The 23,821-nt window shown below is 41.9% G+C and overlaps 1 protein-coding gene across 9 annotated transcripts in view; it reads right to left on the bottom strand.

The window, feature by feature from the left end:
* Parp6 (poly(ADP-ribose) polymerase family member 6) overlaps positions 1-23,527 on the bottom strand; it is a 32,048-nt gene extending 8,521 nt beyond the window's left edge. The window contains exons 1-20 of one of the 9 annotated variants that reach the window (XM_029481720.2): positions 23,396-23,527; positions 22,058-22,297; positions 18,247-18,441; positions 17,581-17,658; positions 16,768-16,862; positions 16,345-16,405; positions 16,024-16,114; positions 15,389-15,455; positions 11,977-12,126; positions 10,273-10,423; positions 9,649-9,702; positions 8,665-8,760; positions 8,067-8,159; positions 6,724-6,849; positions 4,989-5,054; positions 4,030-4,097; positions 2,225-2,273; positions 1,888-2,000; positions 945-1,017; positions 226-295 (exon numbers count right to left, since the gene is read on the bottom strand). In XM_029481720.2, coding sequence (XP_029337580.1) covers positions 226-295; positions 945-1,017; positions 1,888-2,000; positions 2,225-2,273; positions 4,030-4,097; positions 4,989-5,054; positions 6,724-6,849; positions 8,067-8,159; positions 8,665-8,760; positions 9,649-9,702; positions 10,273-10,423; positions 11,977-12,126; positions 15,389-15,455; positions 16,024-16,114; positions 16,345-16,405; positions 16,768-16,862; positions 17,581-17,658; positions 18,247-18,249 — 1,504 coding nt within the window. In that variant the 5' untranslated portion in view covers positions 18,250-18,441; positions 22,058-22,297; positions 23,396-23,527. Of the gene's footprint in view, positions 1-225; positions 296-944; positions 1,018-1,887; positions 2,001-2,224; positions 2,274-4,029; positions 4,098-4,988; positions 5,055-6,723; positions 6,850-8,066; positions 8,160-8,664; positions 8,761-9,648; positions 9,703-10,212; positions 10,424-11,976; positions 12,127-15,388; positions 15,456-16,023; positions 16,115-16,344; positions 16,406-16,767; positions 16,863-17,580; positions 17,659-18,246; positions 18,442-22,057; positions 22,298-23,305 lie in introns of all 9 variants that reach the window. The other 8 variants (XM_029481717.2, XM_021172084.3, XM_029481719.2 and 5 more) reach the window with 8 other exon arrangements.
* Positions 23,528-23,821: the final 294 nt, after the last annotated feature.

The raw sequence follows: 23,821 nt of genomic DNA, 5'->3' as shown, positions 1-23,821 counted from the left end.
AACAAATAATCTAAGTTTCTAATAAAGGGAAATCGAGGCAGATTATGTATCTATGGTTATGTATCCATCTAATAAGAGGAAATAGAGACAGATTATGTATCCATGATTTGAGAAGATACTGATAAAGACCATGTACTCATGATGGGAGAAGAGACAGCACAGATCACGTGTTCACAAATGGATGCAATATAAAGAGAGTCAGGGTAGCCAGAGAGTATTGCTTACCTGAGTATCCAAAGGAAATACTGGAGATGGGGCTCAGGTAGATGCCTTTGCCATAGGCTGCTCCATGCAGCTTGCAGGGAAACACCAGGATGAATATATGAGCCTAGGCCCCCCATGGCTGTATATTAGGCATCCAAACCACTTATGTTGCAGTCTTCTTCTGTCTTTCCATTTGCCTACCTTCTCATGCATCCAAATAACTCTAGGTACCTACTCTAGAAAGCTGATTGGCTAAACTGCTTGCTTACAAAGCACTAGAGATTACTGCCTTAGAGAATGGGGAGGAACAGAGCCATGGAGTCACTGCCTCACCATTCATACTTCTGACCTCAGGCCTTCATACATTTTCAGATTCTTAAACAAAGGAACTATGGAAGAGGTAGCAGGAAGAGGAACAAAAACCACTCCCAGTAGTTTCTCAGGACACTGAAATAAGTCTTTGTAACATACCTTGAAGAGCCATAAAATGGAAATTCACTGTCATTATAACAGGTTAATTCACATTCCCCAAATTACCAAAACACAGCTCAACCTAAAATATACAACAGCCACATTCATTCTACATCCACAATGCCAACTTTTTCTGTAAGGAAGCTCCTAAATAGGCTAGGGATGAAAATGCTGAGGCATGAACAGGTTTTCAAGAACTTTATAGCAGACTACCATAAAACTGAGTGAAGTGGAGAGTGGAAAGAAAGACGAAAGGGACATAGCCTCACCTGCAGTTTGGTGTAGGATGCATTGACCAGCCCATTGCGCAGGATTGAATGCCAATTCTCAATGTGGGACCCACTGTAAGGCAGAATACTACATGTCTCCTCACTGTATTTGATTCCTAGTACTTCCCAAACTCCTTAGGCACACATTACATGCCGATGGGCAGACACACCTATGGCTGACATGCTCACAGATATATTCATAAGCAGCAAGCTGTGTGTGTGGCTAAACATTACATCTGTTGTCCAACTAACCACATCTTGTTTGTTTGTTTGTTTGTTTGTTTGTTTGTTTGTTTTTCGAGACAGAGTTTCTCTGTGTAGCCCTGGCTGTCCTGGAACTTACTTTGTGGACCAGGCTGGCCTCGAACTCAGAAATCCACCTGCCTCTGCCTCCCAAGTGCTGGAATTAAAGGCATGCCTCACCACCACCCAGCAGCTAACCACATCTTAAACCCTCAACTACAAGATCAGTATTTTCCATTTCCCTATTTTCTTGGTGTTTTAAATTCAATAAATTCATCTCAAATCCAACAAACTGATCACTGATCTCAAATACTGTTTTCTAGTTCAGAAATCATAACGTTTTTTTTAAAGTACTAACAACTCCCTTTAATTTATCCTTAATACTTTTCTCTTTCTCCATCCCCACCATTAGAAATAAATTGTAGATTTCTTCACAAAACATACAAATCTATCTTTCCAGTCTGTTCTGTGTAGCTTTTTACATGTAAATATTCTTTCCATTCAACTACAACATAAGCAATTTAAAAATAATAATCATGTCATACATAATAGCATTTTAATCCTTTATAGACCCTACCACAGTAGCATTTAATAAATCACAGCTGATTAGCCGACAATCATGAAAAAATGTAACTCCTATATCCCATGGCCCTATTCCCTACCCCACCACCTCTTGCTGACCAGCCTCCACCTTCCTTACTGGAAAGCAAAGGTGCTTCCGTAGAGCTTCTTGGCGGTCCGGAACCGAGCCTCCTTGGCAGGAGGGCTGCTCAGCAGGAGGAATTGGTGTGAGGTGTGCATGAACTTCAGCTGCTGCCCAGGGTGGGGGTGGGATAAAAAAAACAGAGTAGAAATAGAGATCAGGGAGGGAAAGATTGGGAACAGGAAACAAATCATATCTACACTAACCCTGAACAAAGGAAATTGATGGCAGTACCAACCAAGCTAGTTAGAGCAGGAGGAGGTGAATGGGCATAAAGTCCCTCCTTGCCTCTCACTAGGAGTTTGAAGCTTACAGAGGGAGACTAATCACTTACCCTGCTGAGAGGTAGTTTGACAATGTGTGACCTGTTGCTAGAAATTATCCTGGGCAGAAAGAGAAAATGAGAAGGGACAGATTAAGTACATGGTAAAGCAATCTGAAAAAGCAACTTACTTCTAGTCTAGGGTCAGCAAATAAGATTCTAGTGTCTGAATTGTGTGCTTATATCCAGGCCATATTGATATTTAAGTGATAATGCTTATATATAAACTATATACACTATGTATATATGTAGTATATATGTGTGAGTTTATAAATATCATATATATATATATTTTTTTTTTTTAAAAGAGAAGCTACCAACCAACCAATTATCAAGAAATTAAACAATGGATAAAAAGAGTCAAGGGGAAAGCTATTACATCTATGGAGAGAAAAGCATAGAACAAAAAGAATGTTAGCTGTTACCAATTAGAGAGGTGTGTGTGTGTTGGGGGGGGAGCGGTAGGTCTGAATCAAAAACAGCTTAACTTGTGTCTGGGGTTTAAAGTCTCAAAACGGAGACTCAGGAATCATCCAACTTAAGTTCAGAAGAATCCTAAAGGCTCCCAGAGATGGGAAAGTGGAAAGGATACTATATAGGTTGGGGAAAACAAAAACCAGAAGAAACTAGGATGAACTTTCTGAGGAGTCAAGGGCATACTAGGCTGTATATAGGCTAATCACAGAGGCAAGAGAGCAAAAGCACAAAACACTGAGCGTTCAGCAAGAACACTATTGCCTACAGTGGATAAAATGTATTTTCTGTACCTAATCTATGTATTTGTTTTGTGGTTGTTTAGATGTGTGTGTGTGTATGCAGTTGTACATTGGGAGGTGGCACATGTGTGCCTGTGAGGCCAGAAGTCAGCCTCAGGTGTTCTTCCTTAGGAGATGCCCACCTTGTTTGTGTAATCAAGTCTTTCACTGGGACCTGGGGCACACTGAGTAAAGTACTTTGGCTGGCCAATGAGCCCAAAGATCTCCCTATCTCTTCTCCCCAGTGCTGGGATTATAAGTATATACTTGTAATTACATCATGCCTGGCTGGTTTTGTGGCTGCCAGGGATCAAACTCAGTTCCTCATGCTTCTATGTAAGTATTTCACCAACTGAAGAATCTCCTCAGGTTCTCACCATGAACTTTGGAAGTCTATGTCTGGTATTTACTCATGCTATGAGGGAGTAATCTACTCATTGGCTTCGTAGTGTCAGAGGCTGACTTGGAAGGAAGCAAACTAGAAAGAACTGTCAGGAAAACAGAGAAGTCCGCAGGGGGGAGGAAGAGGAATAGGGAATAGTCCAATTCTTTGCTAGCAGTAGAAACAAAAGCTTATCTGGCTCTAGTCCCTCAACATACATAGGAGAAGGAGATAGCAGGTAGAGATGAATTTCTTTGAACACACAAAAAAACTAAGCTAAAATGAACCGGGATGTGGTAAGAAGCTCAAAACCTACTAATGGCAGCTATAGTTAGTAGCATTAAATTTTTGAAAATTGCTAAGTCATCATGGGCAAACAGTGCAGCAACCAAAAACCTCTAATGACCCATTTTATAATGCATGTTGTACATGACAAATAACCATACTGTATATATTTTTAAAATCTTATAACTAAAAGAAGTAAGAAAACAAACATTGAGAGAAATCATGTCAGAATTTGTGAACTCTTTGCAGGATCTCAGTTACTGTTCAAGTCAAGGCTTGCCAGCATAACACCAAGAAAAAGCAGTCATACTTACAACCGTGTAAAGCATGCTGAAGTGCCCCCACAACTCCTTCCTCCCCCACTCCCTATGAAGCCTGAGCCATTCTATCCATACCACTGCAGAAGAGGATGGGCCAAGGGATCCAGCTTGTCCATCTGTTTCTTGATTTCCAAATATGAGCCCTGTAAGACGATGGCCATAGATTATCTCCCAGGAGAGAAAGGACCCCTTCCACTTTCTGTAGATTACTGAAACTCAAAGCAAGATAAGAAATTGGAGGAATAAAGAGGCCCACCCTTAAAGAGGCCCAGGTGGGTTGGGAAGACTCATAAATATGAAAATGACTGAATATGCTTACAAAACAACATGCAGGTGGGTCTCCCTCATTTTATGCAATTCCTACAGCTCTAAAAAAGTTGCTTATAAATCAAAAAATAAAATCAATGTCCCCCCAAAATTAGGCTAAAGAATCTTGTGGTATATCTTCACATAAAACAGTCTTTCTACTAAGTATATCATCCCTTCTAGGTGCACCTTCTGTGTTAGTCTTCACTGTGATATATAGGATTTGCTGAGAAGAGGCCCACCTGTAACTGTGAGTACAAATGAATGTCTATTCATGCAGATACTGCAGACGAGGGGTGGGGAAATCTGGTGAGGGACAGCCTTGAGTCAAAGGATGATCACTGCTCCGTGTGTGGCTGCCCCACCCCTAGAAGGACAGAATATGCAGCCCCTGGATCTATTGCCTCATCTTCAAGCCTCTTCTTCACCCTCCCAACCTTGAGCAGAGGTCTTTCCCTCACTTCTCTAATTCCCTAAGAACTATGGGAAAATGTTAAAATATGAACAACTTGTGAAAGATCAGCAGCAAAGATAAAGTTGGGAGAGACACATTGGGAGTGAGAGAATTGGGGTAAGAAAGCTAGCAAAACAAAAAACAGGAACTTGGAAGGGTACAGAGGGAACATAAAAAAAATGGAAGAATCTGAGTGTCTTCTCTGAACCTTATCCTAGTCCAGAGAATTACAAGCAGGAAAGGGCATGGAGCTTGGCAAAGAGAAGGCAAATACCTGGGTCATCTCCCGGATGGACATCACACTATCCAGAGCTTTCTGAAGCCGCTCATAATTCTTCTTCTATTGATAGTCAATGAGAAAAAAAGAATCAGACGAAGAAATACAAATCAGATACAAAGATACAATGAAAAAGAAGGTAAGTTTAAGTCTAGACCTAAGCGTGCGATGGAAATACGAATTTTATTAGAAAACTCTAGAGTTACATGCTGGTCCTCTTTTACCAGTTGTAATTAATCCTGTTTGCAAATAACAAGAAGTATTTTGCTTGTTTGATTTTTTTTTTCATGTCAGGATTTTAGTGTTGCTAGGGATCGATCCCATGGCATCATACATGCTGATTGAATTATGCATCTACATTGAGTTATACCCTAGCGTCTATTTGTAACTCTGATCATCCTCAGAGATGTCCTCAGAATTAAACAAATGTTTAAATCTAGTTATGTTGTGCCCAATGTACTGACATAACAATAAGGCATTGTGATATACAGTGATGGTTAATTTTAGAAGTCATTTTGAAAGCTGGTGATGCATGCCTTTAATACACATGGAAAGAAGAGGCAGGTGGATCTCTGAATTTGAGGCCAGCCTGGTCTACAGAGTGAGTTCCAGGACAGCCAGGGCTACACAGTGAAACCTTGTCTTGGAAGAACAAAGTCAATGGGGTGCCTACTTATTTGGTTAAACATGACTTCTGGGTTTGTTGTTCTGATTTAACAGCTGAATAAGTACACTAGGCAAAGAAGATCATATTCCCTAATAAGGATCTCATCTAATCAAATAGACACTCAAATGGAATAAAAAAAGCTAACCTTCCTCAACCCTGGCTCTTGAATAAAAGAGTATTCTCCTCCCAGCTTCAGATCTGAATGAATTGCAAAATTGGCCCTATGAGCCTTGAGCCTGTATGGTCCTCAGACTGGAACAACACACTTGGCTCTCAAGCCTGTAGACTGAAACTGGAATGTCATTCACCACAGGCTCTCTGGAGTTTCCAGCTTGCTTACTGTAGATATGGAGAGTTCTTAGCCTCTCTCAAGTAGATGGGGTTATTTCCCATAGTAAACTCTCCCTCTGTAATTCACATGGGTATGAATGGAATATATTTACAGTAATTCACAGCTTTTAGCTTCTCCTCTGGAGAACCCTCAGAGGGTATTATATACATTATCTCTCGTTTTTATAACAATCCACAAAATAACTACTACACCCTTTTATAGGCAGGGCAGTTGAAAATGAGAAAGTTTAAGTGCCTTCCTAGCACCATTCTACTCGAAAGCCAAAGATCTTCTGATGGAACCTGGGTCTGACTGGCTCCCAAAAAGCCTACCTCCTTCACTGTTGTTCTGCTCTACTTTCCTTCCAGTCATGATCTCAGTGGATAGCCTAAGTTAGCCTGAAGTTTACTATGTAACCGAGGCGGGCCTCAAATCATAAGCAATTCTCCTGCCTCAGTCCAAGTGCTGGGACTGCAGGTATGAGCCACCACATCTAGCCCAAACCTATAGAACATGTTCTCCCCATCATGATTATAACAGGTACTAATTTTTCTTCCCTTCTTTTGACAAACCCAGCTATTTCGTCAGATTAACCCTAGAATTAAAGAGTACCCAAGAAACAAGTGTTCCATTTCTTCTGTCCTTTACATGAACTGTATGTATTAAAATGACAACCGAACCTCCCACCATTTACCATTTCTGATCGTTAGCTTTTTCTTCCAAAACAAATATACCTTAGGGTTAAAGGCCAGAGTCTTGGGATCAGTGGGGTCCACCACAGAGGGATAAGGCTCAAAGATGATGCTTTTTCTAGGGGATTCCAAAGCTGCTCTACACATGGCCACCAGCAGATCTACCACCTTAGAAGAAAAGAAAGGGTAAGAGCTAAATGACTCCCAGTTCTGGGAGTCAAGTGGTCTCCAGACTGCAAATACTTTTTCATGCCTTTCTAGTTAAAAAAATACAAAATTATAAAGATACTGGGGCTATAGAAATCACTCAATGGCTAAGAATATTTGATGCTCTTGCAGAGGGCCAGGGTTCAGTTCCCAGCACCCACATGACAGCTTACCATCTGTAGCTCCAATTCTAGAGGATCTGATACCTTCCTTCTGACCTCTGTGGTTATCAGACACCCACAGAGTATACACACATGCATGCAGGAAAAACACTTACACGAATAAAATAAAAATAAATCTTTGAACTTCAAATACTAGCAAAATGATTAAAGAAAGAAATACCATCTCTAATTCCCCAAACGAATTCATTTGCTCCTAAGTAACTATAAAATTTGAGGAGTAGCCTTCCAGATATTCTGATATTTATCTGTTCTTTCCTTCTTGATCAAAGAGGGCTGGGAATGAATGGAGGACCTCATCTCTGCTAAGGAAGCACTTGCAACTCTTTAACTGAAAAAACCCTCAAGCTAAAGGAACATGTCACCACCACAAGCCTGAGTTGGTATTTGATTTTAGACATAACTGTGTATTATAATTTAATGTGTATAAATAACATCTGTTCAGTATTTTTGAAGTAGGGATAGACCATAATTTGAGTGGACCTCCTACAGAGTCTATTATCCATTTTTGTTTTATTATAAGCTTTGTATTGTAGTGAACATCATTAATCATAAAAGTATATTTGGGGGCTGGAGAGATGGCTCAGCAGTTAAGAGCACTGAGTGCTCTTCCAGAGGTCCTGAGTTCAATTCTCAGAAACCACATGGTGGCTCACAATCATCTGTAATGAGATCTGTATGAGGATGCCCTCTTCTGGTGTGTCTGAAGATAGCTACAGTGTACTTATATATAATAAATAAATAATTCGTTTTTTAAAAAAGTATATTTGGAGGCTAAATTCCAAGGAATGAAATTGCTGGATTCCTTTGCTTTTTTGCCTTGTTTTGAAATGGGGTCTTGCTATATAGTTCTGGTTGCACTGGAACTCACTATGGAGACCAAGCTGGCCTCAAATTCAGAGACCCTCCTGCCTCTGCCTTCTAAATCCTGAGATTAAAGGCATGCGCCACCATGCTTGGCCTCTTGTTGATCCCAATTCCCCAGGATCTTTTTCCTACCTCTGCTCCTGTAGCCACTTCTTCTGCAGCTCCAGACATGACTCCCAGTGTGTAGAAGGAGAAGACGCATAACTCACGAGTACAGACAGCTGGCTAAAGGGACACATAAAACAGTGGAGCCATGGGTTGCGTATTGATGAGATGTAGGGAAAGATAGAACTGACTTTATACAATTCTAGAGTAAGGCAAGAGTCTGAGATGGGCAGGGTATGTTGAAGGGGACTGTCAATCAAAATTTACATGTCTTTCTAGTAAGTTTGAGTGACTTTTGTCTATCTATAAAGTTTTCTCTGGTCCTGAAGGTAGTTAGAGATTCTCTCTTCTGAGTTTCCAGAGCACTGCTCCTTAGTCTTAAATATATCCACATAGATTATAACTTATAGCTAAGTGTTTGGCCTACCTACTGAGATTTGGGAATAGCCAAGTACACCCTGGTCAATACCAGATCCCTGCTTATAGTCCAGAGAAAATTATTTTCTAAAAAAAAAAACAATTATTTCTAGAGTTTCCAGGATTGAGGACAGAACTCATCCTTTAATACAGGCCTAGGAAGAAAGGAGAAAGGATTAAGGAAGAGGGTCAGAGCAGGGGCCTATACCTTGAGCATGGACCCATTCTGGAAGACATGCTGCTCATCACAAACCACACAGTACTCATTTAACGTTGGAATCCTCTGCTCTGCATACTTCATAATCTGGAGAGAGAACAGAATCCACATCCTTTGGAATTATAGATGGTTTTCTTGTTGTTTTGGAGATAATGGACATAATTTAAGCTTTTCTAGCTTAGATCTTGAACTTAAACTGATGGCCTCACTAAACTGGTAACTCTATTTTTTTTTTTTTTTTAAATGACTGAACTGTGTTCACACTACAAACATAGTGGGAACAAAGAGAACATAGTACATTTCTTTTTTTTTTTTTTAAGATTTATTTATTGATTATATGTAAGTACACTGTAGCTGTCTTCAGACACTCCAGAAGAGGGAGTCAGATCTCGTTACGGATGGTTGTGAGCCACTATGTGGTTGCTGGGATTTGAACTCTGGACCTTCGGAAGAGCAGTCGGGTGCTCTTACCCACTGAGCCATCTCACCAGCCCGGTAACTCTATTTTTACAGTACAAATAAGAACAGTATAACCTTTGAGACAGAACTCTTAAGTTGACATCTATATCAGCTATTTACTATCAAATATAACTTGGAGAGTCAGAAAAATTTAGCCTTGTTTTCATCATTTATAAAGTGGTACTGTATGCACCTCATAGGTATATTGCAAGGAATGAGATTTATCCATGGGAATATTCAAATTCTGAGAGGGCGTCAAGCCTGTGAACCTGAGTTACTGGAACCCATATGCAGAAGGAAAGAACCAACACCCAGAAGTGTCTTCTGACCTTCACATAAGTGTTACAGTACACAAGTGTGTGCATGCATGCATATACACACACACTCTCCCCCTCTAATTAATTACATTTAAAAAGTCAATTCAGGAAATAAGTAACTCAAGAGCTAGGAGACTTAGGCAGTTGGACGGGTGAGCAACAGGGAAGAGCGCTGGAAAAAAGATCTGGACTTGTTTACCTGGACAAGGAATCCATACTCCAGAGTGGGGATGTTCTTGCAGTGACCACTGACCTAGTAAGAGCACAAGACAGAGTCTGTTAGTCTCCAATTAAGTGGGACTCAAACAGCTCATTCACACCTACAACCCAGGATTCTCCTAAAATTGCTAAGCCTTAGCTCAGATGAGCCTAAGTAATCACAAGGCTGGAAAGATCTTTATAAGTTTTTATTAAAGGTTCTGAAAAAGTTCCCCTGTTTTTAACCATCTTCAAAGCTAGAATAGGCTCATACAGCAACTTACTACCAAGTAGTAAGAATGACCTATATAATACATGAACTCCTTGGCATGCCAATCTCTAGACTCTGCTTTATAAACTACTATCAGACAGACCTGTCAGACATCAGAGTTTAGATACAAGCATTTAATAGTTAAACACTATATTATTCTATACATTCATGATGTATGTCTGGACTTGACTGGAAAGCTCTACCCCACTCCACCCCTTTGAAAAGTTATCATCCTCCCTCATTTCCACCCCCACCCTTCTGATACCCACATCAAGCCATCCCCAGCCCATGTACCAAAGGAGAAGTCCGTGCTGGGGGAGGGAGGCCCACGTGCTGGGGGCACAGGAGACCTGCCTGGGGGCTGGGGGGATAGCCAAACACCTCTACTTTTGGGTTCTTCATGGTGCAAGAAATGGAACGATTCATAAGGCGTCCAACTCGGAGCTCTGGTACACCCAGTTTGCCTTTCAGCATAGAGTCCTGTATGATAGGAAAACTGGGAGACCTTCAGAGAAAGAGTAAAGAAAGAGTAATCAAAGCTGAGCAGTGTAGACAAATGCAGGAAGATCTCTGTCAAATTGAGGCCAGCCTGGTCTACAAAGTGAGTTTCATGCCAGCCAGGGCTACAAAGAGAAACCCTGTCTTGAAACACACACACACACACACACACACACACACACGTAATAAAACTTGGAATTCACTATGAGCTCTAGAAGAGAAGAGAAACGAACATCATAGGCCACAAATGATCACAAATCTAAGGGACAGTCTATTGTTATCTTAAAGTATCAAAATAGAATAATAATTGTCTTTTATATCATTATTTTTATGTTCTTTAGGTTGTAGCATAGAAGAAAGGCAGAGGCAGAACCTAAGCCACCATGTCATTAAGACTAAGTATGAAGCCGGGCAGTGGTGACACACGCCTTTAATCCCAGTACTTGGAAGGCAGAGGCAGGTGGATTTCTGAGTTCGAGGCTAGCCTGGTCTAGAGTAAGTTCCAGGACAGCCAGGGCTACACAGAAAAACCCTGTCTCAAAAAAACCAATACCAAAAAAAAAAAAAAAAGACTAAGTATGGCTAAGTATACTCTTTGAAGATGATATGATCATTTTTTTGTTGTTGTTGTGTGAGAGGAGGACTAAGCATTCAATACTAAGTAATACAACTTAAACCTTGCCTAATGCCTTGTCAACTGTCCCACCATCAATAGTGATCCCTAGGACACTACAAATGTAGCTTTGTATTCACCTTTGGAGAATCACAAGGTACTAAAGTGTAGAACTATAGAACCAGGAACAAAGAATGGAGCAATGTTTACTCCCAGAGCCTAGAAATCAGTACATTCTACATATGAGCAAGAAGTTAATGTCGGGGCCAACCAGAGCGAGTAGGGTTGATCAGAGTGAGCAGAAGTCCTAAATTCAATTCCCAACAACCAGATGAAGGCTCGCAACTATCTATACAGCTACAGTGTACTCATATACATAAATAAATAAATCTTTAAAAAAACACCAACAACAAAACCTTTAAAAAAGAAAAAGAAGTGTCTATCACTCTGTCTCTTTATGGCAAGAAATAAGGAGGAGAGCAGAAGATAAGATAGAAAGATGAAGGGCTGGAAGGATGGCTCTGCTCTCGCAAAGGAGCCAGGTTTGATTCCCAGCACCCACATGGCAGCTTACAGCCATCTGTAACTCCAACTCCAGGGGATTTAACACCCTCCTCTAGCCTCAGAGTGTACCAAGCACACACACAGTACAAGCAAAACACCCATAAACATACAAAAAAAAACCAAAAACCAAAAAAAAAAAAAAACAGGGAAAATGAATACACAGGCCTGCAAAAGCTGGATATTGGCTTTACACAAGGAATGAGTTACAAATATTGAATCAAAGCAGAAGGGTAAGGATACAAAGATGACCAGGACCATGTGTATTATCATTAGCAGCTTCAGGTACAGAATTTAGTGGACTCTGTTTTTAGAGAAAAGACTGAAGAAATTGATCTAGGCTTCTGAGAGGGAAACAAGATGATCAACTCTAGGGAAATACTTACTTGGGGATGGGTGAGAAGATGCTGAGGCCAGCTCGGAACTTCTTGATGGTACCACTTGCCTTGAACCAACTGTGCCTCTTCTCCTGCTGGGTCTTCAAGAAATCATTGCTCAGATGCTTCCATTGTTGGGATGTAAACATACACAGGATTCTGGGAGATCAAGAAGATTCAGCAAGATCAGGCAGAAGAATAGGACTAATGGACAGACTTATAGACTATAAGCTAGTTATGAGAGAATAATGTATGGCTAAACCCTCCTTGATATAACACTGGTACATTGAAATACTGTCCTGAAGCACCTTCTTCATCCTAGGAAGACTCCCATTACCTGGCCCGACGGGTCACAGCATTTCTGAGAAACTATAAAAGTAAACCTCTAGTCTGGAAAAGTTTCATACCACAGATTGCTACACCGAGAACAGAACAGAGGTGTTAGGATAGAAGAGACTACAACCTTCTGCTTTGCAAATAGTACAGTAACTATGTCCATGAGATACTGTGAGTATTAGCTGAATCCCTGAATTTATGGTCTTTACCTTGCAACCCAACTTGAAAATCATTTGTCCTCGACAGGTTCTTTGTAGTATTACTCTATGCTATTGAGATAAAAAACCTCGTCAGCTTCTTCAATCTCATAACTTCACCTACAACCAATCCATCGCTTTTTCTTCTCATTAGAGAAAATCATGAGGTGTCTGATTCCCTAATTTTTCAATCCTAATACAAAATCTATTTCTACTTTAACTCTTATCTCCAGCCCTTCCTTCTCTGGAGACAAGGTGATTCTCCTAGTTAAGACTGACGTCTCTATTTGGGATCTATCGCTGCCTCTTCTTGTCTTTAGGGACCATGATCACACCTCCTTTCCCAAACTCAATAAAATACTTCATTTCCCTGCATTTCAGCTAGGCAAGTGCTCTACCTCTGAACTGTACTTTGAAGGGGTCCAGATTCCTCTGACCTCATTTTTGTGTTTCTTCTTCCCTGCATACCCTCTTGGGGGCTTCTTGGATACTTCAGGTGTTCAGACACCTTCTGCCCTTGATTCTATTTTCTTTTCACCCTCTCATGCTCCTCCAGCAGTCGTATGTCTATGGTTAGTAAGTCCCACCCACACTGATGCTTATCTCTAGCTTTAACTGATGCTCTAAGTTGTCAAGTTGATACATTGCAAACTGAATATTTCCTATATTCCAAAGATGCCCTTTAACAGCAGGTTTAAAATTCTTATCCTACAAACATCTTTGTCTTCTTATGTCCTTATTAGCAGTATAAGGTTACCCAGAGTTACTTGTGCTAGAAACCAGTAGCAATTTTCCAGTATTCTGGATTCTTAGACCATTCAATATATCTAAATCAGCCTAAGCATTACGAAGTTTATACTCTGTAAATATTCAGTCTACATATATGTAGAAAAACATTCACATATAAAATAAAATGAGTAGCTTTAGTTTTTTTGTTGTTCGTTTGAGACATGGTTTCTCTGTGTAGCCCTGACTGTTCTGGAACTCAATCTACAGAGACTTGGCTGGCCTTAGAGGGATCTGACTGCCTCTGCTTCTAGGATAAAAGGCATGAGCTACCACCAGCAACAATAAAAGAACTTTTAAGCCGGGCGTGGTGGCGCACGCCTTTAATCCCAGCACTCGGGAGGCAGAGGCAGGCGGATTTCTGAGTTCGAGGCCAGCCTGGTCTACAAAGTGAGTGCCAGGACAGCCAGGGCTACACAGAGAAACCCTGTCTCGAAAAACCAAAAAAAAAAAAAAAAAAAAAAAAAGAACTTTTAAACAAATGAAAATTATTGTAGCATTTTGCATGCTGACAGAGTGGTTTTCAAAAACAAAACCAGACCATGTCCTTTCTTCGCTAAAAGCCTTTTAGTGGTGGCTGGTGAGATGGCTCTGTGGTTTAGAGTGCTGGCTTGTCTTCTAGAGGAACAGGGTTCAGTTCAGAACCCATACAGGCTCTTACAACCACTCTTTAACTCCAGGCCCGGGTAGCCCAGCAACCTCTTCTGGCCTCCACAGGCACTACCACAATTAAATATGTGTAGGCAAAATATAATACATAAGATAGATCATAAGATCAAGATAAATCTAAAAAGACATAAGATAAATCTAAAAAGAAAAACAACAACAACAACTTTTCATCAGAGGCCAACAAGCTGGCTCAGTAAATAAAAACTTGAGTTTGATTCCAGGTAACTCCATGGTAGAAAGAGACAATCAGGGGAGAAGGGGAGAGACAATCAACTCCCACAAGTTCTCTTCTGATCTACATACACACACTGTGACATATGTACCATGACACAAACATGCCCACATAATAAATATATAATCAAACAAACCAACCAACCATATTTCAGTGTCCCCACCGCCTAAGCCAAAAGCTCAGTATCTTCCTCAATTTAAAGCTTTCATTTCTTGCACTTTATCATCTATATCTCCCTATACATAAGCTGCTTTCTGTGACTATGTCCTTGTGTCAGCCACTCAGTCAGTCTATATGAACAATTCTTAGCCATATTTAAAACCCATTAATCTTCTTCCTTTCTTTCTTTCACTCATAGCCTTTCCCTCCCTGCCACTAGGCCTTCCTCTGTTTCCTTCTAAACGGTTAAATCTGTATTGACCTCCATAGGAAGGGAAGAGAAGGTAGGAAATGTCCCAGGTAGGAAACTGTGCTTCAGTTCTTTTTGTGTACCAAACACTCAAATATGAAACCTTTAGCACAAAAATTTTTCTATATTCAGTACTTTAAACTTGTCTAAGCCTCTGGAACCCTTCTAAGAAAACCCCAAAGGAAACAACAGTGTGGCCCCGATTCCAGGACTGTACTTTTCCTTAAGCACTGGATAATGATGAGTCCCTCCTTGAATTTCCAGAAAGTGTCCATCTATTAGACACCCAAAAATCACAGGCTTTCCATCCAAAACTATAAATCTGGTTCCCCAATTTTATTTTAACTTTTCCTAAGAATATTTGAGAGGAAGATTTTTAGACGAAAACATGACATTCAAGGCTCTGACGTATTTGTGGTTATAGTTTGGACTTTGTCCCCTAAAGGTTAGCATGCATGTCTGTGGCACTGTCAAGAGGCGGGGAAGTATTTGGAAGGTAAGAAGTGCCAGGAGGAAGTTATGCCCTTACAAGGCAGATTCCAGCCCCTGTAAGTTCAACAGACCCTTTCTACCACATGCTTCCACAATGATACATCAGTGTGCTGTCAAAGATCTAAACAGGGTCAAGCACTGTAGGCTGACACCTTTAAATTGTGAGCTAAAATAAACTTTTCTTTCTTCTAGGTTGAATAATTCAGGTGTTTGTCACAGAAATGAAAAGCTGACTAACATACATATAACTTGGTCTTTCTCTCTCATACGTCCTTGACCAAAAGAAAAAAAAAATCTTACTTTTTCAACTGAAGACCTAGCCCAAACCCTTCCTTATTCGATGGCTGGAAAACCTCAATTGATGGCTCTGCAAAGAGAGAAGACAATTCCAATGTGTGCAATCTCTAATTTCCACAAAGTTCAGTAGGGAGGCTTCCTCAGATTCCTGACACAGGAACTGTTAGACACTCTTAGAAATATCCAATTTGTAGCTAAGAATAGCTATGAATGTGGGAGCTGAACACAAAACTGTAATTGACTTAAAATATTATGAGAATTTTATAATGGGGGTGAGTAACTCAAGTGTTCTTGAGTGTGAATTTGGAGAGAACTGGAGTGTCAACAAGTTAGACATGCCTAAATGGTGGAGACAGAAAATTTGAGGCAGCAGTAGACTCTAGAAGCTATTTAATAAATGTCAAATATCTTCATTAGAAAGATGAAAGGTTTTGCAAAGAATAAATATCTCCAAAGGAAACAATTTCACAAATCAAGAAGAATATTATCAGATGAATGGGGATGAAGACTCTATGAGAGAATGGAAATGGATGAGCACAAAAGTGTTATTTCTAACTTTACTTCTGCTTCAGCTAACTTAGGACTTTGGATCAGACCACACTCAGGTTACCCACTTGCCCAAAGTCACTGCCCTTTACCTGGTCCATCAAGGTACTGAGAGAGAGAAAACCGTAGCCTCAACACAATAGGTTCTGTTCGAAGGACCTTCCAAGCTGTAGATACTTCCTCCTAAAAGAACAAGAGAAATCACTTTTGGTTTACAACAGAGAGAAATGGACTAGAAGTTTCCTCTATATGACACACACATGCACATAACAGTAGATACCACTGTTTGTTGACAGTCTAGGAAAGACAGAGATGAAGAATATATGTTCCAAATATAGCACTCCAGAACAAGACACAAAGTCTACATGAGAAAATCCACAGGGCAAGCTACACATATTGTTGGCACTGCTTACATCGAGGAAGCTGATGTTGATGTGGAGGTCAAGGTCCACGTCATCGATAGTTCCATATTCTCTACAGAGACAGACAACCACAGTGAGGCTCATCAGCAGAGAAAGAAAGCAACAGAGTCAACGTGAAGAACTGAACCTGGCAACAGGAGAAAGGGTGCAAGGTGGCTTGATATTTAAGGGCTTAGCTGCATGTCAGGCCATGACCACAGCCCTTCTTACCTCAAAGGTGAAACTAATGACGTAGAAGCATTTAGGAAAAAAGGGAAAAACTAAGAAGTAATCCTAACTCCTAGACGCTCCTATCAGCCATGTTTAAATACTCTGAACAACTTTTTATTACTAAACTCATAAATTAATCAGCCCATCACGCCATCAGAAGAAAACTCTAGCTGTTTAAAGATCCTTGTCACCCTGGAGTCCCACCTGATGGACACGGAGTTCTCACTGTAGATCTCTTTCACTGCTTCAATGTCTGCATCAAGCTGTGGGTGTCTATACAGGTCAGCTGCACAGCTCCCCTGATAAAGCAGTAAAATTATTGATAGTAGCAGGGGTAGACAGAGTTAGACAAAGGGGAAGGGAGGGAGGGAGGGAGGGAGGGAGGGAGGGAGGGAGGGAGGGAGGGAGGGAGGGAGGAACGGAGGGAAGGAGAAGAACATGAAGATACTCCAGGAACAGGAGATATAAAGTGCAGCACACAGGTTCTTGGTGGTAATCCTAACACAACTTTCATGGAACAAGTGTCTCTCTCCACCCCTCTCTAAGAACACTTTAGGTAGGTTTACTTAAAGAGCTTGCATGCTTCAAGCTCTAGCTTTTCCTTTCAAACTTTGTCTTCTATGTAAAGTCAGAAAGAAGACTCTTCTCTGAAGAGCATTCTGAGAGTCGGAGCAGCTTGGCTCAGAACCGTGTTCTGGATAACAAAGAGTCCTTTCCAGGAGCCACTTAAGGTTTGATCAGAAGACGACACGACCCTCTCTGGCTAATGAGAGACGAAAACAATGATTTCTAACTAACGTATGGGTAGCTTTCCTGGAAGGGATATTGTTTACTGTAGGAGCATGACAGTCCTAGGCGTGAATAAGGACAATGAATCAGTTCTGAAAGACTCATATCAGACCACACCAACATTACATCTCGTTTCATTTCTGTTCAGAAGAATTTCTTTCTTTCTTGATGTACTCAGCAGTGAAATCTAAACCATGAAACACTGAATTTTAGGGAATGCAACCTCACCTGAACTCCATACAGAAATTCCTCTGATTCATTATCTCCTTCTGAATCATCATCATTCCAGAACTGGCCTTTGATGTCCTGGAGATAAACAAAAACAAAAACAGAGGCACAATCCTTTGTCAGATCCTTGTTACTGCATGAACTAGAACAAGATAAAAGGACAGGGAAACAGATCCTCACATTCCTTGGGACAGATGACCGGAGCCTCAAGCCTTTCACACTTTACACTTCTCTCTTGCTGAGTCTAATGTTATCTACAGCCTCACTCTGACTCAGTGGGACAGAGAAAAGCATACCTGAGCTCTGCCTCAGCACTCCCTAGGCTCTTGTTTTATGTGTTATCACTGAGGCAGAGTTTCACTATGTAGACCTGGCTGGCCCGGACCTTGCAGCAACTCATCTGCCTCAGCCTCTCGAGTGCTAGGATGACAGCTGCAACCCACCACAGCCAACTAACTCTTACCACTACTCTATCTCCTCGAGTATTTACTTCTCCCCTTCCTTTCAAGTAACCATGTTTCCATACTCTTCTTTCCTTCAACTTTAAATAGCTATTGTCGAAAGGGCAAGGGTGGGGGTGGGGGGGATACCAGGAAAAGGTGGTCAGCTTTTTGTCTTATCTACCCCTTAGATGATCAGTAGTAGAGATGAAGAGTCAGTCCTCACCATTGGGTCAGTGGGTTTCACACACACTCTCAGGTCAGTGCTAAGCAGCACCCCTCCATACCACCAACTGAACCCAGGCCAACGAGATGAGCATTTAGGAGACCACAGAATGAGACGAAGAAGGGGATGATGTCATAGGTGCTGGCAATCTGCTGGGGATGGCAGGTTCTGCTGTGATAGTAATAAGTCACTGTCCTGTGGAAAGTAGATAACAGTTGGGGGTTCACCACTTACTAGTATACACACATATATTTTATCTATCTATAGACACATGTAAAGGGGTATAATGCATGCAAAAATATACACATGTACTCATTTTAGTAGTTCTTTAAGCTGAAAGCACTCTACAAATAGAATACACATCTCTCTGTTCTACTCAATGTTGCAAGTTGGGACTGGAGTTCTGCTCTAGTTTATAAGATTACAGTAACCTTAAAACCAAAAGGAACAGTGGAAGGACCAACTGCTAATGCTTCTTTGTCTAACGAGTTCATTCATGAACAGCTTTTCTAATACTAATACTAATTCCCACCAGCCTTAAGAAGCAGAACCAGATTCTTTTAGACTCTTTGCTCCTATTTTTCCATATTGGGCCATTATCACTTTTTTTTATATGTATACACATAAAGAAGAAATAAAAAGGCCTCCAAAGATGACTTCAATTTTTCTTAATCATTCTTCTGAGACAAGGTTTCTCAACTAAACCTGCAGCTCACCAATACAGGCTAGTCTAGCTAGCCAGCTTACTGACATCCTATCCCCACATTCCAAGAGCTGGAGTCACACACGGCCACCATGCCCACCTGACGCTTATGTAGGTTCCAGGGACCCACACTCTAGTCCTCACACCTGCATGACAGACATTTTAACCAACAAGTCACATCCCTAGTCCCTTATTATTGCTTTTAAAACTTCAGTTTTAGTTGAGCTCCGCGGCACACACCGAGTTCCAGCAGTAAAAGGAGGGGAGGGGAGGGACAGAAGATCACATGTTTGAGATCAGCCTGCACTACTAAGAGGACTCTGTAAAAATAAATAAATTCAAGAGGGCTGGAGGGATGGCTCAGTGATTAATACTGCTAACTGCTCATATAGAGGACCTGAGTTGGATTCCCAGTACACACACCTGGCAACTCATAACTATTATAATGCTGGGGGATCCACCTACACACACATTTTTAAAAATAAAAACAAATTTTTTTTTTTAAAGCAACATTACCACAAGTCATTCTATAACAATCATCTAATTTAGAGTTCTCAGTAACACTAAGGATGGGGCTGGAGCATCAGATGGCTCAGTGGTTAAGAGCACTGGCTGCTCTTCCAGAGGTGGCTCACAACCATCTGTAATGTGACTTGATGCCCTCTTCTGGAGTGTCTGAAAACAGTAACAGTATACTCATATACATAAAATAAATAATTTTTTTAAATAAAAATAAAAATCACACTAAGGATGCTCTGGTAAACAATGTCTGAGTTGTCATAACTAAAGAAATGCTCCAGGGTCATCTTGAAACCTAACTTTCACATAGTTACAGCAATGATCCAACAGGCACTCCTCCCCACTTCTAATCCTAGAAGACCTCCATCCTATACCACTCTAATGTTAGCCCCACTGAAGCCTTCACTTCCATCCCGTCAGGAAAAAACACTCAGCTATGAAATTAATGAAGGTTTGAACTATAGATAACGTCAAAGCTACTGTCAGCAGGCCTTTAAAGCTTTCTGCTGCTCTCTAAGTCCAGTCACAGACATACCTATCTATACACTGAGATCACCCAGGGAACTTTCAGCTAGCACACACCCATACCCCATAACCAATCAGTACATTTTTAACAGGAATTAAGCCTATATGTTAAATCAGTTAAAAGCTCTACTTATTAGGCAAAAATTAGGAATCACTAGTCTAGCCCTTCCTGGCTCTACATATTCCTCAATTTAACCCATTCCAGACTCAGGGTGTTCTTGGTCCTTAATGTGATTCTACCAAGCCTTAGTTTTTTACATCAGTGGTTCTAAGTAGAATAGTGTGCCTACAGCATCAGTGTTACCTGAGAATTTGTTAAAATGCCAATTCTTAACCCTCACCCCCTGAGATTTAGTGAAGTAGAAAAATACCAGAGCTGGAACTCAGTGATATTCTAACAAGCCTTAAAGTTATTATGCTGCAAGATAAAACCTGAGAACTATTCCTCTTAAGTCATTACATCTTCCAAGGGTCTGAAGTCTATTCTCCCATAGGTAGACCTAGTAATTGGTCCAGGATGTGACCATAAGGCACACACAAAAGCAAATTCCGAATAGCAGTTATTAAGCTGGCAGTACTGACTGATCAAAAAAACAACATGCAAAAATCAATTACAACTAACACCCTTAGAGATGAGATAACCTCATATCTGATAATTGCTTTTAAAATATTCGGCGGGCGGGGGCAGGGGGAGGTGTGAGTAAGGTCCAATTATATGTATGAAAAAACTCATTGTAGGTCAACCAGAATTTTATTTTCAATTTAAAAAATTAAATATTACCCCAGTTCCAAATAAAATAAGTGGGAAAAGAGAAGAAATAAATTTGGCAAAATGCTGATAACTGTAAACCAAGCATGGTGGGACATGTCTTTAATTCCAGCACTCCGCAGGGGGATGGTGGTGCACACCTTTAATCCCAGCAGAGGCAGACAGATTCGGTGAATTCAAGGCAAGTTTGGTCCACAGAATGAGCTCCAGGACAGCCAGGACTAGAAAGAGAAATCTTGTCTCCAAAAACAAAAACAAAAAAACAAAAACAAAACCCAGAACTTTTAAAGGCAGAGGCAAAAGGTTCTCTGTGAGTTCTCTACCAATGCAGACTACATACTGAGTTTCAGGAGAGCCAAGAGCTATATTTCACAAAACAAACAACAGCAACAAAAAATGGAAACTGACGAAGCTAATGTACACAGGGTTTCCTATATGTCCTACTTTTGGGTACAGAGTTGAAATTTTCTACAGTTATCAAATCAAATGCTTTCCCTTTGTCTCTGTGCTCTCTGCTGTTCTTCAAACACAGTAAGAATAGTCCCACCACACATCTTGTCTCTACTGTTCTCCCCTTTAGGATTCCTTTTTAGATATCCACACTCTGGCCAAAGGTCACCTTGACTGCCCATATAAAATACCCACACTAGCATTCTCGATCCCCCTCCACATTGTTTTCTTCACCACAGCTCTGACCACTCTTACATTTGTTTGTTTGTTTTTTTTTTAAAGATTAATTTTATTATATATAAGTACAGTGTAGCTGTCTTCAGACACTCCAGAAGAGGGCGCCAGATCTCGTTGTGGATGGCTGTGAGCCACCATGTGGTTGCTGGGATTTGAACTCTGGACCTTCGGAAGAGCAGTCGGGTGCTCTTACCCACTGAGCCATCTCACCAGCCCCCACTCTTACATTTATCTCTCACCAGACTGTAAGCTCTCTCTGTATATGAGTACTTTGTCTTCAGACACACCAGAAGTGGGCATCAGATCCCATTACAGGTGGTTGTGAGCCACCATGTGGTTGCTGGGAACTGAACTCAGGACCTCTGGTAGAGCAGTCCAGTGGTCCTAACTGCTGAGCCATCTCTCTCACTCCTGACGGTAGCTCTATAAGCAAAGATTTTACTGTTTTCACCATTCTCAGCCTCTATAACACATTTACTGAATTAGTGAATGAGCCCTCAGCTATGTACCTGGGCCAAATAGGAGGTAAGTATAAGAACTTAAATGCTGCTACTAAACACTGACAAAAATCACACAAAATGCTTTTTAAAAATCAAGACTTCATTCACCTTCAAGAGCAGCCGAGGTGCCAATTATGAAGTTTGGGACCAGGGTTCTTTTAGATTGAAAACAGTCAAATGCTGCTCTGGACGAAGAGGGAAGCACTACAGTCCAGCCTGGGTTGTCTTGGGGTGAGCAGCAGAATGAGGGCAGCTTAGGCTAGAAGTGCCAACTTTCTCAAGGCCTTTCACTGTAGAAGTCAAGGAAAACTGAGCATCTCCTCAGGGTTTGCTGCTTGGTTTCTGATGCTATTAAAAGGAGGGGTAAAAAAAAAACAAAAACAAAAACAACAAAAAACAGTTTTTCTAAGGAAAAGACAGTTATGAAATGACCAGCTTTTCCAACCAGACTGTTTTAGTAAAAAAAAAAAAAAAAGACTTGAATCCTCAACACTCCATGGCCTTCTCTCAGGGATGGAGAGTAGATTTAAAAGCTGGAGAGTGGGAAAAGGCAGATGGTGGAACACGGAATTCATTAAAAAAAAAAAAAAGAGGGGGCTGAGAGATGACCTAGTTCAAAGTTTTCATGTTACATATTTAATACTCCAACCTAGGGAGGTCACACAACTTGCATAAGTAACTTGAACATTTGATAGGGCCAAATCTATCCATTTTTTCATGTAATAACTAAGGCAGTAGTTCCGGGGTGTGTGTGTGGGGGGGGGGGGCAGATCTGGAACCTTTCAAGAGGAGCTAGATCAAATAGAGACTATAAGTGCCCAGAGAAGTGTGCTGTTAGGCTCAGTGTTTATTCTGGGGGATGGCAGCTCGCGTTAACACGCTTGATCTATTTCTAAGAGATCCTGCCAAAGGCAAATAAGCCTTCGGACGACTCACAAAGGTTTTTTTCTCTACGTCCATAGGCACTTTTCAGAGTGACCATTTAACGTATACCTAGTCAAGAGACGCCTCTGATCTCAACGTCTACATTCTGGGCTTGACTTCCAGCTCAGTGTGCTAGGAGGGGAAAACTCCACTCCAACGGAAGTGTCAAAAGGACTAGGCTACTAAACAAAGGGCGAAGGAGGGTGCGGAGGGGCGAGACCCGCGGGCCAGCGCTAACCCTAGCCCCGGCGGAGGGAGGAGACCAAGACGCCCGCGAGGACACCTGCGCATGCAGGGCAGGGCCTGAGGCCTCTTCTCCAGGTGTCCCCCAAAGCCCTCAGCTCCGGCCTTCCCCGTTAAGGAGCCGTCTGCGGCTCGCCGCCGCCAGCCGCCCAGCCGCCCAGCCGAGCGAAGCCTGTCAGCATCCCTTACCCTCAGGCAGGGCGGACCTTGCCAGCAGCCCGACCGCCCCGCCCCATCCCCGCTCCAGCCTCCCCACACGCCAGCTTAGAGAGTACTCACGGCGACCCCGGGCCGCGCGCGGCCGCCGCGGAGGGGACGAGCGGCCCGGGACGCCCCGCGGGGGCGGAGCGGCAGGCCAAGGGGCGGGGACCGAGGCGGGCGGGTGAGGTCGCGCACCACACGCCTCAGCGTGCGGTCTCGGGCACGCCGGGGCACTCTGCGCATGCGCAGGCGAAGACACCGCGATCAGGTGTCCTCTTCCGACCAACCGCGGTGCGAGCTGTACCTGGGCGTGTCCCCACCCCAGGGTGCTAGCCAGGGCGCGCGTGCGCAGTGATCCAGAGTTGAAGGCGTGAAGCGAAAGAGTGGCGCTTGCGCTTTGGGTCCCGGAGGGAGCTTGAGAAAGAGGTTCTCCGCGCGTGCCGAAATATAATGTTTTTCTTTGTCGCCTCGTGTGGTTAGGAGGGTTGCAGAAGAAGGTAATCT

The sequence above is a fragment of the Mus caroli genome, unplaced genomic scaffold, assembly GCF_978045245.1.
Source record: "Mus caroli unplaced genomic scaffold, Mus_caroli_1 scaffold_11, whole genome shotgun sequence".
NCBI lineage: Eukaryota > Metazoa > Chordata > Mammalia > Rodentia > Muridae > Mus > Mus caroli.
The sequence above is the reverse complement of the archived record's forward strand: the minus strand, read 5'-3'. Positions and strand labels throughout refer to the sequence as shown.